We start from the raw sequence: 19,530 nt of genomic DNA on the forward strand, positions 1-19,530 counted from the left end.
GAACTAAGCTGTCAGGCCATTAGTTTCTCACTGGCTTTTGGTTGGAGATGTCCCTCCATTCCTTGCCACATGGGACTCTCAATAAGGCAGCTAACAACATGGTAGCTTGCTTTGAGCAAGTAAGCATGAGAATCTACCCAAGATGAAACATTGTCTTTTGGTAACCTACTCCCCAAAAAACTCATTACCTCTGCCATATTCCATTCACTAGAAGCAAGTCACTAATCCAGTCTATACTCAAGAGGAGAAGACTATAGACTGGCAGGATTTCCAATAGGCAGAGATCAGTGGAGCCCACTTGGAGGCTGTCTCCCACAAGGAAGAAGTAAATATTAACTAAATAGACTGATGCTGCCATATGTTACAGGTGGGAATATACAACAGAACACAGTTTGGGTGATATTTTGAATGACAGGTTTTAAGATGTTCAAAATCTGTGTGTGTGTATGTGTACATACATACATATATACACATATATACATATATATAGTTTTTCTAGTGTTCTATTTATTTTTAATGTCAACTTTTATTTTAGAATCAATGAGTACATGTGCAGGTTTCCTACAAAGGTATATTGTGTGATGCTGAAATTTGAGATACGACTGAACCTGTCACCCAGGTAGTAAGCATAGTACCCAATAGGTAGTTATTCAGCCCTTGCCCCCCTCGCACCCTTCTGGTAGTCTCCAGTGTCTATTGTTCCCACCTTTATGTCCATATCCAAGGTTTAGCTCCTGCTTATAAGTGAGAACATGTGGTATTTGGTCTTCTGTTCCTATGTTAATTCACTTAGAATTATGGCCTCTAGCTCCATCCATTTTGCTGCAAAGGACATGATTTCATTCTTCAAAACGTGTATATTTTGATATGATAAACTTCTTCTTATAGTAGTGATTAAACCAAAAATACTAAACCTTAACTAATATTAAACCCTAACTATTACCAATTCTCCCTCCTCCATGTTGTAAGGAATGTGCACCTAAGGAATATTACACTTAATTTCTGGGGTGGGTGAGGGTGATAGATGGAGGGTTAAGGAGAGAGGGTAGATTGTTTTACATAAGAAAAGCTATGATACTTGGGGAAAAGTGTGTGGGTGTAAGGGGAGTTCTGGAAGGGGATGGACTGTGGACAATAAATCACTGTGACAGAATAGTTTTAGAGTCCATGAAAGGGAAGGAGAGGATGAGAAAGTAACTCCCATGCTGGTCAGGACAGATACGAACAGAGGAGTTTTAGGAAGACTCGTGTGTTGGTTGATGTAATGCTTCTTTGTAACCCTCTTCAAGAAAAGGTTCAGTAAAAAGCTACTTTGCTGAAATACTTTTAGTGTTGAATTGGGGTCTTATTATTGAAATGTGACACTGTTGAGACTGCAAAAAAATGCAGTCAAGTCTTTATTTGGGATACCTAAAACACTGGTCCAAGAAAATAATTATTGATATTAAAGACCTATGTATACAAATGTCACTAAAACCATTACTTATGATCATCAAAAATGTGAAAATTTTCAATGTATGATAAAAATAAAACAGGAATAAAGCATGTATCTTTGTGTAATAAAATATTACACAAATTAAAAATGGTTATAAAGATTTTATAATGATACAAAAATTGTAAGGATAGAACATTAAGAAGAGAAAGGCAGATTATACACACTCACATGTATATATTTAGGCTACATATAAAAGAACATATGCATACAAAAAGAGGCTTGGAAAACTAAGAACACGAAAGATTGGAAAGGAAAGACTGTCATGAAAGGGTTTTTAGTCTGTCTTCTTTTTCGTTATCACCACTTTCTCTTTTTTTTATTATACTTTAAGTTTTAGGGTACATGTGCACAATGTGCAGCTTAGTTACATATGTATACATGTGCTATGTTGGTGTGCTGCACCCATTAACTTGTCATTTAACATTAGGTATATCTCCTAAACTATCTCTCCCCCCTACCCCCACCCCACAACAGGCCCCGGTATGTGATGTTCCCCTTCCTGTGTCCATGTGTTCTCATTGTTCAGTTCCCACCTATGAGTGAGAACATGTGGTGTTTGGTTTTTTGTCCTTGCGATAGTTTACTGGGAATGATGGTTTCCAGCTTCATCCATGTCCCTACAAAGGACATGAACTCAACACTTTTTATGGCTGCATAGTATTCCATGGTGTATATGTGCCACATTTTCTTAATCCAGTCTATCATTGTTGGACATTTGGGTTGGTTCCAAGTCTTTGCTATTGTGAATAGTGCCACGATAAACATACATGTGCATGTGTCTTTATAGCACCATGATTTATAATCCTTTGGGTATATACCCAGTAGTGGGATGGCTGGGTCAAACAGTATTTCTAGTTCTAGATCCCTGAGGAATCGCCACACTGACTTCCACAATGGTTGAACTAGTTTACAGTCCCACCAACAGTGTAAAAGTGTTCCTATTTCTCCACATCCTCTCCAGCACCTGTTGTTTCCTGACTTTTTAATGATGGCCATTCTAACTGGTGTGAGACGGTATCTCATTGTGGTTTTGATTTGCATTTCTCTGATGGCCAGTGATGAGCATTTTTTCATGTGTCTCTTTTAAAGGGCACTTCCCTAGGACCTCATGTCTACACACACCAGGAGGGATACACTTTGTTTTTCCATTCTTCCTCCCTTCCCTCATGGCCTTTCTGAAAAAGCAGATGAGAAGCTGCTGGCACAAACATCACTAGCAACCCATAGTGTGTAAGCTGGCCTTAAGCAAAGTACAATACAGACCTAGAGCCCAACATACCTACCTTTACACACCAGCCACTTTTCATCCTAAACCAGGTATCATAGAAGATACAGCAGTCTTCAAGATACACATTCCCTGCATTGCCTAACATGGCCTGATATAGAACTTCTAGTATGTCTGTTGTCTCCTTAAGGGTTTCCTAATGCTCAAGCCAGTCCATGTTGCAATCCAAATATCTCAGAAAAGGGGTAAGAATTGAAGTTCCTGATACCTTAGAGTACATTACTTTATCAGTACAATTTCCTGCAGCAATGATAAAGAAGAGGGACATAAAAGGGACTTAATTCTTTCAAGAGAGAGAACAATTAAGGAGGGGAGGAGGGAAATCAGTAAAGAGGATGCATTGGAGACATTCCTTCCCTATTTTAGGATACCATACAAGTGAATGCCATCAGAGACCAGAGGCACTTTGAGGTCATTCTAGTTACACAGAGAATTCTGGAAGGCCTAGAACACCTATGACTTCATTGGAAAAGATCCCCAAAGAGGCTGAGCATGTTGGGAGAGTGCAGAGCCACAGCAGCAAAGCTGTGAATCACAACAAGTATTCACATTGGATGTGCAAAGGAAAAAAAAATCTTCCCGCTGCAGAATATGCCTGCCTGTTAAATATCTCCCAAGGGAAGAGTGGAATACTATTCATTTGTAGCTCAGTAGGACATATTTTTTTAAATATTAAAAAAAAAAACAGAAAAGCTTTTCCCCCATGACAACAACTCTGCCACAGCAGAGCCTAGGAAGAATGAAGGGAATATGTTAAGGACACTTACTCCATTTATGTGCTCTCCATGCAAATTATAATTTCTGAAGCAGCTGAGGTTAAAAAAGTGGGGGGAGCATTAGACAGCCCTGGTGATTACCTGGTGACCAGGTATCAAGTGAGTGGAAGGGTCACATAGAAACAAGGAATGTTCAAGTCAGTTGTCTTTCTTCTTGTGGCATGAGATTGATGGCTGAGTCACTCCATGGTGTAAGATTCCTAGGTGACCTATCTTGATTGGATTAGAACATCCAGAATTCATAAAAATATTTCCAGATGAAGCTCTTAGTATTGATGCTAATGAATATTATATTCCATGCTCTGCCTAACCCACAAGCAGGGTGGGGCACTAATGAAGAAGCAGATAATAATGGTAACTCCTTACTACAATTTCCAATGTACTTTCACAACCACTACAACAATCATCACTGTAGATGACAGAACAGATGAGAGACATGCATGCGGTTCATTCTTTCTGTTGTGTCCTCGTCAGAAATCACTTCTGGAGCACAGTGTTCTGCACAAATCCCCCTCTAATCTGCTACTTGCCAACAACTGAGAGTAGCATGGGAGAAGAAACCGGACACTCATGAAGGATCTATCCTTTAGACACTTGCAAATGTCCAGCTTATAAATAACAATATTTCTGCATGGCCACAGGACCAAAGCTGTGAATCACAACAATCAAATATTGTTATTTGTAATATTTCTTCTGAATCCCATGTTCGCTCTATTTGTCTACATACCACAAGTTAAAAGTCTTTTTAACATCATCTCTCATTTCAATGTCTTGTTTTTACCATGCCTGCTTTCTGCTCAATGTTTCCCAACCATCCTCAATACCTCTTCCCTCTACACCCTCTCTCCCAAAGAAATCATTTTCATGCATGTTATTGTTTTGTTTTAGTTGATCACTTCATAAGAATTATAAGAATTATGACCCAACAAAAAGTAGAGAACAATAATGTTCGGCTGAGATGTGGATTCTTGGCAATAAATCAGACCCATTCAGTTGTTATCACATGCCCATGGGCATCAGCCTTACCGTATATGAGATTCACATTTGTGCCCAGCAAAATGACAATTCACTTATGTGACATGTTCTTTAGGACTGGTAATAAACATAGTACTTAAATCAATGGAGAAGTGAAATTGCCCAGTGTCCACTTGATACATCTGCTCCTTTCAATAACCTTATGAAATTGACAAGAAAAATACTGTTCCCATTAGATGGATGAAGGAACCATAGTTTAAAGAGGTCCCACTTAAGCCAAGGTTTGTTCAATACCTGGAGAAACGTATATTTTGTCTTTTCTCAAGGAGATAACAAGTTAATATTTACATCTCTAACCTATACAAACCATATCTCTTCAATATAAGTGGTTTAGAGCTTTAGAAAACCTTGAATTCTGTCTTTGGATTAAAAAAAAAGGTCTAAGTAAAATAAGCTCTTTTGCCATGACTCATACGACACCTAAAAGAATAATCACGGTAATTTTATATCAGATATGGAGAAGTGATCATTACAAAAATGGAATATTCAAAACTACCACTTGGCTAGCCAGCACAGGCATAAACTTTTATATTTCCTTTTGGGAGCATATATGAAAGAAGCACAAAGTGGAGAAGAGACAAAACACAATTATCAGGACCTAGGGACTTGTTCCTTTTTAATGCATAAAGGAAGAGGGTGGATGAGAGCAGCTGGAACCTTCTCCTCTTTCTCTTTGCAAAATATAGGAAAATGTTGCTTCTTATGCACTTAATTTCATTCAGACACAATAGCACGGCTCATCTAGCCCAGTGTGCTTTCCTCCTCTACTAACCTGACTTTCTAGTTGGCCAACTGCCTTATCATCTCAAGAGTTTGTTCCAGAAACAGCAGAGGGCTCTTTCTTTCGTTTTCTTTCTTTCTTTCTTTCTTTTTTTTCTAAATTCTGGACTTCTGAGTGGTGGCATACTGAGAAACTGGACTATCTCAGCTCAGCAAAGGCTGTAGTTCTGTAAGTGAAATAGCAGAAAAACAAATATTTCCTTTTTCTGCCTTAGTCTATTAAAAAACCTCCATAGTTCCAAATACAGGCAAAATAATAGTTGCAATAACAGCTACAGATGAAATAATAGTAGGCCTGTAAGGGGCAAACATGCTGGAGATAGTCCAGGTGTTGAGTCAAGAGCAATACTGCCAACTCCCTTTTCTCTCCCAACTGCTCTGAACCATGTACAAAAAACAAAACAACACAAAACAAAAAAAAACAGTTGATTTTTCATAGAATGCTTAGGCAATCTTCATTTTAAAATCTAAACATAGTTTTGTGGATGCAGAGGGAATGGGTTGAAGCCATTGCTTCCACAGATGTTGGTATGAATGTGTGTATGTACAAGGTATTTGTCACCACCATCCTCAACACACACACACCACATCCCTAAGTTGTGTAAGGCATAAATGGCTATCACATGAGTTTTTAAGGGAGTGTTCATAAGATATTTAAAAGAGATATGGAATGAGTACAACTTCCAACAAAAATTTGTTTCGAGACAGAGTCTCGCTCTGTCACCCAAGCTAGAGTACAGTGGCCTAATCTCTATGATGGCAGTGGCCTAATCTCTGTCACCCAAGCTACAGTACACTGCAGCCTTGGACTCCTGAGCTCAAGTGATCCCTGCATCTCAGCCTCCTGAGTAGCTGGGACTACAAGGGCATGCCATGGTGGCCAGCTCATTTTTTTATTTATTCGTAGAGACAGGGTACCACTATAATGACCAGGCTGGTCTTGAACTCCTGGCCTCAAGCAATCCTCCCACCTCAGCCTCTCAAAGTACTGAGATTACAGACATGAGCCACTGTGCCTAACCAAACCCTTTTTTTTTCCATTAAGCATATAATTAAGCATTCTATATACTTTGGTGTATGCCTCTTAATCTCCCTTCCTTTAGCCATCACTTCTGCTAAAATGAAAGCAAGATAAAAGTAAGAAGCATTTTCATGTTATAGCAGGCAAGTGTAAAAGGCAAATTTGTACAAAACTTGTTACAACCAAGGTAAAAATAGTATGCATGCATAAAGGAATACTAATTAATAAAACACTTCCTGATTAGGAGGAAGGGCTTATTTTCCATTTGAAACATGTATTCATTCCCATAAAAGGTTTTTCAAAATATGCCCCACAGAGGTAGTTCTCAAGGATTTATCACATGTGACATGAGAAAAGGATTCTGTAGTGAAATAAGTTTGGGAATCAGTGACTTCAAGTTTGGCAGAATTCTTCATTCAGCGCTTCTCCAGAGTCTGTAATATCCTAACATAAATCCTAGTTTCCAGGAGTATAAAATTGAATTATCATAACCTGAATTTATTTGACCACAGAAACTCTTATGAAAGAAGCAGCATTTTGTGGAACTGCTGTTCTCCAGAGTACATTTTGGGAAAATACTGCTTTTTAGAATATATACATAAAATATATGCACTTTTCCAAAAAGAGGGGGTTAGTACATAGCAAAAAGCACCTAATCATGACCCTTCTCACAGAGCTCTTTAAGCCCAGTGCCTCTCAAACTTTCAGGTGCACATGAATCAGCAAAGGATCATGTTAAATGCAAATCCCAGTTTCGTAAGTCTTAATAGGGCCTGAGATTCTGCATTTCTAACAAGTCCCCAGGTGATGCTGATGCTGCTATTCTACAAACCACTCTGTGTAGCAAAGGACTGGAACACATTTGTCTGCAAGAGCTGCAACTGTCCAGAGCTGTCTAGAGTGCTACACTGTTTGATAATTCTTTATCTAAGAAGTAATGAGTGTGTAGATAGGGCTTACCAATAAAACCTGTTGGGTGTGATGCGTTCATGCATGAGTTGCCACCGTCTTCCAAAGTCCATGGAGCTGTAGAGCTGCAAAACAATGAAGTGAGAATGTAAGTCTCAAGCAACCACTGCTGGGCATGAATACAGATGTTTTCCCTGCACCATCCCAACACCAGAGTGCCCAACACACCCAAGTAGGCATTTATTTTATCCAGATGAAAAGGTAGAAATATGACTGTGCCATGCTTATCATGGTATCTTCTAGCATTACGTAGGTTCTCAATATACATCCAATCAACTGACACTTTTGAGCAGAGTATAAATACACTTCTGATGGCCATCACTGTCTCCATTAGGAGTAAATAAAATGATGTCTTCTTTTTTCTTCAAATTCCATGTAGACTCTGGCTCCAATTAAAACATTTCAGCAACACTTATTTAAAAACTATTTATTATACATTTCTTACATGTAGGACACTCTGAGAGTCATGTAGACAAGAAGAGGCAGATTCTGTGCTCCCAGGAAAAATGAGACTACATATAAAAATGCTCATCAGCTGATATATGAGCCAATATTACACGCAAAATATTGTGCTTTTACTTTCATTTCTTATTGCTGTATAGATCATCTAAATGAAATGGAGCTCTTCAATGTCACCAAAAAGACCAGGCTCATTCACACTCCTATGTTTTTGCAAGATGGCAAGGCTAGGCCACTCTTCTTATTATTCCATGTTCGCTTATTTTTTGAATGTAGAGTCTGACCCCTTTATAACACCTTAGGGATAAGCCAGCATCCCTATAAGTGACTAACTAGCAGTATTGGGTATATTTTCAATTGAATGTCTAGAAGTAAAATATCTGATTCCAACTGCCAATGGAATAATAATAATAATGATAATAATAATAATTCTACCGTGTTGTTCTTTCATATACATTTGAGCCTTACAACAATCCTGAAAGGAAGGTAGGGCAGTTATTACTAACTTAAATCCCTGCTCTCCAGCATTTTGCAATCTGCCCAGGCGGAGTTAGTTACCAAGCTTCCACAGTGCCACCACTGTATTTACTGCCTGACTCTAAGAAGTTGTTCATAGTAATCCATTGCTGGTTGGCATGTCTCTCCCCTGCTGGACTATGAGTCATAAGGGGGCAGGGATCATGCCTTAGTCACCTTTGTGCATCAGTAGTTTTACAATGCCATGTGAGAACATAAACACCTCTAACAGGTGAGAACATAAACCTCCTATTTCACAATTAACAAAACTTAATCTTGGAGAAGATAAGTCTTGGTCAAAGAAACTAGGATTTAAGTTTTCTGATGCCTGGCTGAAGTCTCCTTCCATGGAATCATGACCCAAGTTTATCATGAGAATTCCACCATCCTTATGTTTTTCCCAAAAACTTTTACAGATGGGAACATTGAGGAAGCCAGAGTGGCTCTCAAGTTTATAGAAATTAGACCACATGAAGTATATTCCTGTGATCACATCCCCAATATCTGCTCTTCTATAGGGCTGTTCTTTCCAGCACTCCACACTTGGATAACTTCGCCATCTGGAAAGTTCTAAGTCGATAATCTTACAACTCATACAGAAATAATTTTTTGTACAAACTTCCAGTAATCTCAAAAAAGTTTTGTGGGGCTCAGAAAAGTTTTGACTCATTTCAATTTAATTCAGCAAATATTTATTGAACAATGGAGCCATAAAACTATTTTTGTCTAGTAGAGACAGTTTTACATATGTATATATACACACATATAATTAAATATGTATGTATGTAGGTTTGAGTTGCATTTGGTTATAAAACAATTTGTTGGGAAAAGTGTGGGGGAGAGGACCTCTTCCCACACACACATTGAGACAGATCCCAATTGGTCTATAATCCTGTTTGCAAGAAAGAGATTCTGTTGGTAGAGTGCCTAAAGAGAAAGGTTGGATGGCCTTCAGATTATATCAGCTTAGCTAGCATTGCTAACCAACTGTTGCAAGCTCTGAAAATAAAAGATCTTGAACCCATTTTATATATATATATATATATATATATATATATACACACACACACACATATACACACATATATATTTATATATTTCTTATATATATGCTAAAAATATATATAATGAATTGCTAAATACATATTTATATATGCGAAATATATACACAAATATATATTTATATATGCTAAATATAGATATTTAGCATATTCATTTTATAGATGAAGGTACTGATGCTTGGTGCTGCAAAGTGACTACATCAACTATACAGAAAATATATACATGATTTGGCTGATCACAAGTTTCTACTATACCATACTGACTTTACACTAACTCACAGTATTTATCTAAACTGGGCTCTCAGTACATGAGTAAATACTAACTACAATATATGTTCAATTATGCATGCAAGAAATATCTCACCACCCTTCTAGTCACTTTCTTTATTCACCAACTTGGTGAATAAAACACTACAAAGCTCTACAACCACTAAATTACATAGTACACAAAATCCCATTCAATTGTTTAGGAAGCAAACAGAGTAGCTTCTCCCTGATCTTCACATACACTTACAGACACACCACATCAAAGGGAAAATTGGGGCAAGGGCTAAAGCTCTAGAGGTTGACAGATGGGAAAGATTATCCGGGGTAGAAATTAAACAATGAGACCTCCTGGAAAAATATGTTTTGAGTCAGGCCTTGAGACAACAGGAGCAAAGGTGCCAATATGGCCTAGTGTTCAAGGTTCGCTCTACGAGCACCTTTAAGAAAAAGAAGGGATATGATGACTGTTGTTGGCCAAAAGTGGTGGAGACTGTTTGTCTGTCTGTCCTTCCATCTCCCTGTCTCTCTTTCTATCCCTCTGCCCATCTATTTGTGGATATTTCTATATCTATCTGTATGTATATTTATATTGAGAGGTGGGGAAAAGCAGCAGGTTTTTAAGGACCAGACCATCCCATTGGGAAGAATATATCCATATATTTTATTGCAAAGACTAAGTTTTTCACGTAGGGTTTTAAAAAATGGATCACTCTCCTTCCTATGGCAGGTACCTGAGGGACAGATGCTTAGACTTAAGACATGTTTTCCAATTAAATATAAAAGAGACTTTGGATGGAACCTTCCATAATCCAAAGTTCAAAATCTGCCAGCCCTGATTCCAAACATAGCAAAGTACCAAATTCTTTCAACAAAACCCAACATGATTGTGTCTTCCTCTGCTGCAAACACTTGAAACAGGCCAGGTAAAAACCATGAGGGTCACACTGACACTGTTAGAGTCTCCATCTGCAGGGAAATTATCAGTTCCATCATGGATGACCTGGTGGTGGCAGAGCTCTTGCTGGGTCACCCTTGAGAGCAGCATGGCTCCTGTCCTCTCACGCTCTTTCTAACATAAAGAGAGCGAGAACCTGGGCGCAGTGGCTCACGCCTGTAATCCCAGCACTTTGGGAGTCTGAGGCAGGTGGATCCCAAGGTCAGGAGATCAAGACCATCCTGGCCAACGTGGTGAAACCTCATCTCTACTAAAAATACAAACATTAGCTGGGTGTGGCAGCAGGTGCTTGTAGGGGAGGCTGGGGCAGGAGAGTTGCTTGAACCTGGGAGGCGGAGGCTGCAGTGAGCCAAGATCACGCCACTGCACTCCAGCCTGGGTGACAGAGCAAGACTCCATCTCAAAAAAAAAAAAAAAGAAAGAAAAAAAAAAAAGAAGAGAGCGAGAGAGCCACTGCTGATCTCCTCACTCAGGCCTGTTTCACCTCCTGCCTCGCCTATCGCTGGTTTTGCTTTTTCAGCTCTTCAGTTTGACTGATGGAAAAAAAATTAAATTGAATTATCTGCCTGGAGGCTGATTGAGATGAACAGAAAGAACAGGCTCCTATTCATTAAGCGCTTTGAGTTAGCTACCTTGTCTCTCAATCTGCAGTAAATTGCTGAGTCTGAAACATATTTTATTCTACCACGAGTTGGATCTCAAAAACCTCTCCACTTACACATCTACTTCTTCATTTAATCACTTATTCATTCAGTCACTAAAAGTGTATCAAACAACTACTATGCTCTAGGAACTGAACTAAGAGCTGCGGTTACAAAGGTCAAAAATGCCACGATCAGTGGAAGCAGAAATGCATGCAATTATACTGCCATGCAAAGTATGCCTTGCTATTGATACTAGTTATCTCTGCAATGGCAAGGCTGTGGGCAATTAGTATGCTCTTCTTTTCGTCCTCTAGATTTCTTTAAATTATTATAAATAAATATTACTTTTGTAATTACAAAATTATAGGTCTAACATTAAAATAGAAATAAAACGCATATGTCAACATGTAATAGTAAGTATTAGAAGATTATTTAAGGATATTAAAATTCTCATGACATTATTAATTTAAAAATATGTTATAAAACATGCATTTATTGATATCGATGTTAAAGTATTACAAAAACTTGAAACATATTAGAAGGAAATATGCCAAAATTTTAGCAGTGGTCACCTCTGAATTGTGAGATTACGGGTAATTTATATATTTTTGAAGTTTCCATCATGTTTGAACAATAAATATGTATTATATTTCAATAGTAACTTAAGCCTACATTTTATTCTATTTATATTTTTGTTACAGTAAATTTCTAATTACCATGTGTATATTTATCCTCAAACTACCTTTTAAAAGGCCATGAATTAAAGTTCTATTTTTTTCATGAGGAAATGGAATTAGACAAAGCAATATTGAATTTTCCAAAAATAGGAAAATGTCCCAGAAATTATCATGGTTACTGTTGAATCCTTCCTTAGACAGGCAATGCATCAGCTCACAGGATGTTTATACAGTCCTGCATGGCTTCAACTCAACACGTTTCATGCAACATTAAAATAAAGTGTGTTTTCCAAACAATAAACATCTTTAAAAACTTTCCTTGTTTATACAGTTACATAAATGAGGCCATGTTCTCCTCCATATCCTGCCACATGATACCCTCTCTCAGCAAAGATGTCCCTCCTGGACATTACCAGAGACCAATCGAGATCCTCTCCTTTCCCTTCTTTCCACTGTATGTCATGGCCACATATCTCTTAACAAGCACAAATTCAGCAGCAACAAACACAGAGCAAGGACTAAATGAATCACTCGAACAGCTGGAAAATATGAAAGAACATACTCTTTTCCTTATTGATTCCATTATTAGTTCCCTAATTACATTGGACTGACAGAGAAAAGCATCTGATAGCTGAAGAACTAAAGAGGCAATTTAATCAATAGAATATTCCACAGGAAGAACAAAAGACTGTACCCGGAAAGCCTGTTCAAAGAATAATATGAGATCATAGGAGAATCATAGGCATTGTTATGGGTTGAATTTGTGTCCCTCAAGAAAGATATATAAAAGTCCCAGCCCCCACCATCTCAGAATGCGAGCTTACACGGAAATAACTTCTTTGCAGATGTAATCAAGTTAAAATGAGGGTGTTAGGGTGGGCCCTAATCCAATATGACTGGTGTCCTCATAAAGAGAAATGTAGGCTCACAAGCAGACAGGCAGGCAGGGAATCCTATGTAAAGACACACAAGGAGAACTCCATGAGAAGATGGAGGATTAGAGTGACACATCTACAAGCCAAGGATGGCTCAAGACATGTTTTCTAAACCAGCAACCACCAGAAGCTAGAAAAAGGCAAGGAACGTTTCCCCTAAATGTTTCAGAGGGAGCATAGACCCTAGCTGCCAACATCTTGATTTTGGAATTCTAGCCTCCAGAACTGTGAGATAATATATTTCTGTTGCTTCAAGTCACCAAGTTCATGGGGCTTTGTCACAGCAGCTCTAGGAAACTAACATGGGCATCTCACACCCCCTGCCAGGACTAGGCAGTCTGGAGAGAGACAGCAATGACAGAGATGCTACATTTCTCTGTGGCTTCCCTGTCACCACCTAGGCATTTAGTTGTAAGGCCAGATTTTTACATCTGTGGCTGGAAGTTGAACCCTCATTTGCCTACATTTCTTTGTACTGTGCATTTTCATCATGCCTCTACCCCCAGGATACTTTCTAAGAAATGTGAATTTATAATGATCACATGAGGGTGGACTAGACTTAGTCAGAAGAGGCAACAAAATGTGACTTCACAGGATCTTTCAGTGTTCAGGTCAGTTTCTCTTAAGCCAGGGTATGTCCCAGGTAGAAGTGAAAGGATGGGCTGAAATAAACTCCTCATAGGAAAGTTAAACTTAATGTATAACTGTGCTGATTCTTTACTCAAACCTTGTGGAGTTTAGGTAGCATTCTGCTGTATTGTGCTTGTGATGGCCTTTTGTCTTTCAAACAAAATGAGGCTGGTTCTCTTAGAAATGAGGTCTCTGCTAAAACCATTAAAATCCTACAAGAAAACCTAGGCAATACCATTCAGGCCATAGGCGTGGGCAAGGACTTCATGTCTAAAACACCAAAAGCAATGGCAACAAAAGCCAAAATTGACAAATGGGATCTCATTAAACTAAAGAGCTTCTGCACAGCAAAAGAAACTACCATCAGAGTCAACAGGCAACCTACAGAATGGGAGAAAATTTTTGCAACCTACTCATCTGACAAAGGGCTAATATCCAGAATCTACAATGAACTCAAACAAATTTACAAGAAAAAAACAAACAACCCCATCAAAAGGTGGGCAGAGGACATGAACAGACACTTCTCAAAAGAAGACATTTATGCAGCCAGAAAACACATGAAGAAATGCTCATCATCACTGGCCATCAGAGAAATGCAAATCAAAACCACAGTGAGATACCATCTCACACCAGTTAGAATGGCCATCATTAAAAAATCAGGAAACAACAGGTGCTGGAGAGGATGTGGAGAAATAGGAACACTTTTACACTGTTGGTGGGACTGTAAACTAGTTCAACCATTGTGGAAGTCAGTGTGGCGATTCCTCAGGGATCTAGAACTAGAAATACCATTTGACCCAGCCATCCCATTACTGGGTATATACCCAAAGGACTATAAATCATGCTGCTATAAAGACACATGCACACGTATGTTTATTGCGGCACTATTCACAATAGCAAAGACTTGGAACCAACCCAAATGTCCAACAACAATAGACTGGATTAAGAAAATGTGGCACATATACACCATGGAATACTATGCAGCCATAAAAAATGATGAGTTCGTGTCCTTTGTAGGGACATGGATGAAACTGGAAAACATCATTCTCAGTAAACTATCGCAAGGACAAAAAACCAAACACCGCATGTTCTCACTCATAGGTGGGAATTGAACAATGAGAACTCATGGACACAGGAAGGCGAACATCACATTCCGGGTACTGTTGTGGGGTGGGGGGTGGGGGGGGGCGGGGACAGCATTAGGAGATATACCTAATGCTAAATGACGAGCTAATGGGTGCAGGAAATCAACATGGCACATGGATACATATGTAACAAACCTGCACATTGTGCACATGTACCCTAAAACCTAAAGTATAAAAAAAAAAAAAAAAAAAAAGAAATGAGGTCTCTGCCTCTCTTTCCCTGGAGGCACAAGTGTAGAGTAGGAAAGCTTGGCTGGGCTATACAGAGCTGCAGGGAGAATCCCTTAGTTTGTGGTGGCATTTGTAATAGACAGGAAAGAAACCAGAGTCTCACAGCAGCAGGGAGTCCTTTCCAACCTGCATCTTCAGTTCCTTCCTCAGAAAGTCTTCAACGGTCTTGATAACTGATGGGAACATTTCTAAGCTCTTGGTACACAGACAAGAGCTTCCATCTCCAGCTGCCACCTGACCTCAGGTGATCCACCAGCCTTGGCCTCCCAAAGTGCTGGGTTTACAGGTGTGAGCCACTGCTCCCAGCCGGTTTCATATTAATTAAGCACCCAGCATGTGCAAGGCTCAGTGCCAAAGTGTGGTGATACAAAGGTGAATAGCACAAGGTTCCCTGATCTCCAGAAACTTAAAACTTAGATGGGAAGACACACACATCAACAGGTAAGTGCAGCACAGTGAGGCCGGTGCCAACAGAGGTAGAAGACCACTAAGAACTCAAAGGAAGGAGTGATCAGTTCTGCTGGGTTGGACACAGGTCCATAAGCTGAGTCATGATGGATGAGCCAGAGCTGGCCTGAAGGATATGTCCTTCCCCAAAAATTGTGGCTAAAATTCTGGTCATTAGGAAAGAGTTTGGAAACCTAACAGAAACATTATCTCATCTTCCTACAAAAGTACCATTCACTTGGCCCTGGATCAGTGTGCATTGGTCTAACTGCCACATCTTAAAGAGAAACAGAGCAGAAGTAGAAAAGGATCCAAACAAGGGCATCTAAAGGATTCAAGTAGAAGGGAAAGAGACAACTCCATAAGAATGTGGATGTTAAGTACAAAATGAGGACTTTAAAATGAGCTGTGACAGCAAAGGCTATAAAAGCGGAACAATGTAGGCAGATGCACACTTGGTTTTCAAATTTCAACACATCTCCCCTTTAAGCCTGAAAGAGGCAATATTGTAACACCAAAAATGAAAAAGTACTTTTCAAGCAAATTCACAAAAATTACTACAAGAACTTGATGGCCGCGTGCAGTAGCTCACACCGGTAATCCCAGCACTTTGGGAGACCGAGGCGGGTGGATCACAAGGTCAGGAGTTCGAGACCAGCCTGGCCAACATGGTGAAACCCCGTCTCTACTAAAAATACAAAAATTAGCCAGGCCTGGTGGCGGGCACCAGCTGGTGTAGTCCCAGCTACTCGGGAGGCTGAGGCAGGAGAATCACTTGAACCCGGGAGGTGGAGGTTGCAGTGAGCCAAGATCGCACCACTGCACTCCAGCCTGGGCAACAGAGCCAGACTCCATCTCAAAAAGGAAAAAAAAAATAACTTGGTGAGAAGGGCAGGGCATTTTATAAACAGTATCAAAACAAAACTAAATTTAAAAAGATAGTTTAAGACTCACAGCTTCCCAAAGTTTTTCATCAAAGCATCTCCAAAAGCCAAACGAATACAGCATCCCCCAGAGAATCTGGAGACTTGATCTTAAACACAAGAGCAAGGATGTTTAGTTCTCTAATAATTCTCACCTTAAAATTCCATGGGTATTTTGTAATCTGTTCTGTACTGTGCCCATGCTCAGAATACATTTCTTCATAAATCTTCAGTTAAAGCAGACCCTCCAGAAAAACACTGTGTCTATCATACTCCCTTTTTACCACTGTCCCCCAGGGGTATGTTTTTGAGCTCCAGTTTGAGGAGGATAGGGCCAGTGACAACAAGATTGCTGACACATGATTAGGAAGCAGTGGTATCCTCACGATAGGGAGCAGGTGCTAATGCTTGGGTTGACTCATTTAATTGTCTCAAGTGTGTTTTGTGCAGGGTGACTACAAGAGGGGACTAGGGTCATTCCTTATGGCCTATGGAAATTAGAATCCTAGACTTGAATATGAAGAGATACTGTATGGGCAGGGTTTCCATTTAAGTCTCCTTAATTATATGAACAAGGGGGAGGGAAAGAAACATGGAGTCTTGGGCAGTGTCATCCTTGCAAGAAAGCAATTCTAGCAGACTCTGTCAGTTAATATGGCAGCCTTATTTTTGCCATGGCTTTGTATGATTCTTCAGGCTTATCCTTCTGACTTTGCCTCCAATTTCATAGGACATTTGTATCTTTGGATGATCAAACCTTCTGTTTCCCAAGTCAGTGTCCTCCTCTCTGGAAGATGTGCTTATGCACCTCAAAATCCATTTGAGATCATAGATGAGGCTTGCCCCATATACCCCAGTGCCTACCCTATGAAATAGAGTGATTTCCTCCAGTCAAGCATGCAGAAACTGGCTTATACTGACACTGATGTTTACTCTCTGTCAAATGGGTGACACCATGCTCATCTCCCACCTGCCTTTTCCTCCAGTATTTTCCCCTCCCTGACTTATCTTCCAAGTTCCAGCCACATCGGTTCCCATTTAGTTTCTCAAACATGCCAGGAAATCTCTAGTCTCATGGCTTTTGCACATGCTACTCCCTCTATCTAGAACATTCTTCTTCCACTTGGACTTCCTATTTCCATTTGTGTACTGAACTCCTACTCACATGTCAGGCACCATCAGAAATAACACTTCCTAAGGGAAGTCCTCTTTGGTCACCTCCCACCCCAGACAGCACCAGGTCCACTGTCATCTGCTCTCATGGCTCTCCATTCTCTTATTCCACAACATTCATCAAAGCATGAAAATATATATTTGTATAATTTCATGATCAATGTATATCTTCCTTTCTAGATAGTGGGAATTCCTTCTTTAATAACCCCAAGTGCTTAACACCATGCCAGGTATGGGGAGAGCAGATGTTCAATGACTATTTGCTGAATGAACACATGAATATCCATTTTCAGATCTTTTAAAGGTCTATTCTTTCTACCTGAAAAAAATCCTCCTTCCTTTTCCAAATTTGTATAAATTTTATCCTTCTCTCAAAATTAGTTCTAATTCTCTGTTTTCCATGAAGCCATCTTTGGCCAAAACAGGTAGGAGTACAATACCAAAAATTATGAACTAGTTCAAAAAAAATTATAAAACTCATAGGAAGTCCGTGAGGAAGAAACAGTATCCTATAAACACCATCTCTTTTTTTCATATTTAATGCCAGTGTCCAACTAGGTTCTAATAACAGGCTTCTCTTATAGCTCTCTAATTGTTTCTATGTAACTCATCCAAACATCAACCTACTCATTCATTCATTTATGCATCAAAACTCCGGGCTGTCTCTTCAAGTAGGTTCGAAGTTCCTAGATGAGAGGAATCCCATCTGAAATCTTAATCTCCCCACAGAAACTGCCACTGGGCTGCTTAACAACATAGGATCAGAGAATCACAAACACGGCCTTAGAGATAACCTGGACAGTTCTTTTCACACATGGAGACTCTAAAACTCAGAGAACCTAAGAGACTTGCCAAGGGTCACACAGCTAGTCAGCTGTAGAGCTGGAATTCGAACCCAGGGGCCCAGACTTCACTCAATGCTCTTTTTACTGTAACATACTATCTTTTATGTCACCCACTTGCTGTTGAAAGAAAAACAAATTAATATGACCTCACAGGAAAAATGTCTCATTTGAGTATGCTGTGCATGATGGTAGTGTACCTTGAATTTATCTAGCACCTTTATTTACAAATCATTTCCACAATTCCTTTTATCCTCTTTATACTGAAGAGTATTTTCTGAGCTAATAGTCACAACCTCACAATTTACACAGTATTTACTGAAGTCCGTTCTTTTGTCTCCACAGTCCAATTCCCTCAATGATTTTCCTCTGCAATCAGATTTTATTCATTTTATATGTTGAAATTCAGAAATGTCTCATATTAAGCCATACCCTTTGAACAAAAACTGATATTCCTCTATGAGATGATGGGCCCACATTCCCACCCCACCCTCCACCTATGTTTTCTCTTTCTCTAAGGGTTTTAGTTTCACTCACATCCTATTGTTAACATCCACTTTATTGCCTGCTTTCCTGGCCTCCTCACTGTGTTCAATTTGTCCTTAATTATTTTCCAGGTTCAGATTTGTTTTTCCTTCCCAAAGGCCTGAATCTAAAAGAAGTGAGAAGAACTTAAATCTCTTAGTTTTAGCTCATTTATTTAATTTAAATTACTATCTCTAAGTATCAAAATAATAATAGCTACCTTCAACTTGGAAGAAATGAAAACCTTGCTATTCCTACCACATGAAATGCCATTTGAAACATAATTCCAGGGGGACATTTAAATATCCTCATAATTTTAGTATTAGTAGCAGCTCAGAAAATCTGAGTTCATTCAAATTCAAAATATTATAGGAAGAAAACTTGTACTTCAAAGGCTATTCTTTCAGAGGAGTTAAAAAGGAAAGAAAATCATATATATGGAAAGTTTTCCCTGACAGGCATTTCTATGTATGTTGTAGTGGTTAACTGACACAAAATACATACTGATGGTGATTTCTGTCGACACTTCCTGAAGGAGGACACTGAGGTTCCAAGGGTGTTAGGAACTTGCTCAAAATCTCAAAGTAAATTTCAGGGTATCTGATTCTAAAACCAATGCTCATCCCAAAATCCTTGGCTGCCACTGAGAAATGTTTTCTTTCTTTCTTTTTTTGAAATGGAGTTTTGCTCTTGTTGCCCAGGCTGGAGTGCAGTGGTGCAATCTTGGCTCACTGCAACC

At 39.2% G+C, this 19,530-nt stretch overlaps 1 protein-coding gene across 1 annotated transcript in view; it reads right to left on the reverse strand.

Annotated features, from left to right (window-relative positions):
- Nucleotides 1-19,530, reverse strand: part of SORCS3 (sortilin related VPS10 domain containing receptor 3) — a 630,771-nt gene that overhangs the window by 220,192 nt on the left and 391,049 nt on the right. The window contains exon 5 of the mRNA XM_032178305.2: nt 7,353-7,426. Coding sequence (XP_032034196.1) covers nt 7,353-7,426 — 74 coding nt within the window. The remainder of the gene's footprint in view (nt 1-7,352; nt 7,427-19,530) is intronic.

The sequence above is a fragment of the Hylobates moloch genome, unplaced genomic scaffold (genome assembly GCF_009828535.3).
Source record: "Hylobates moloch isolate HMO894 unplaced genomic scaffold, HMol_V3 SCAFFOLD_3, whole genome shotgun sequence".
NCBI classification, from domain to species: Eukaryota; Metazoa; Chordata; class Mammalia; order Primates; family Hylobatidae; genus Hylobates; species Hylobates moloch.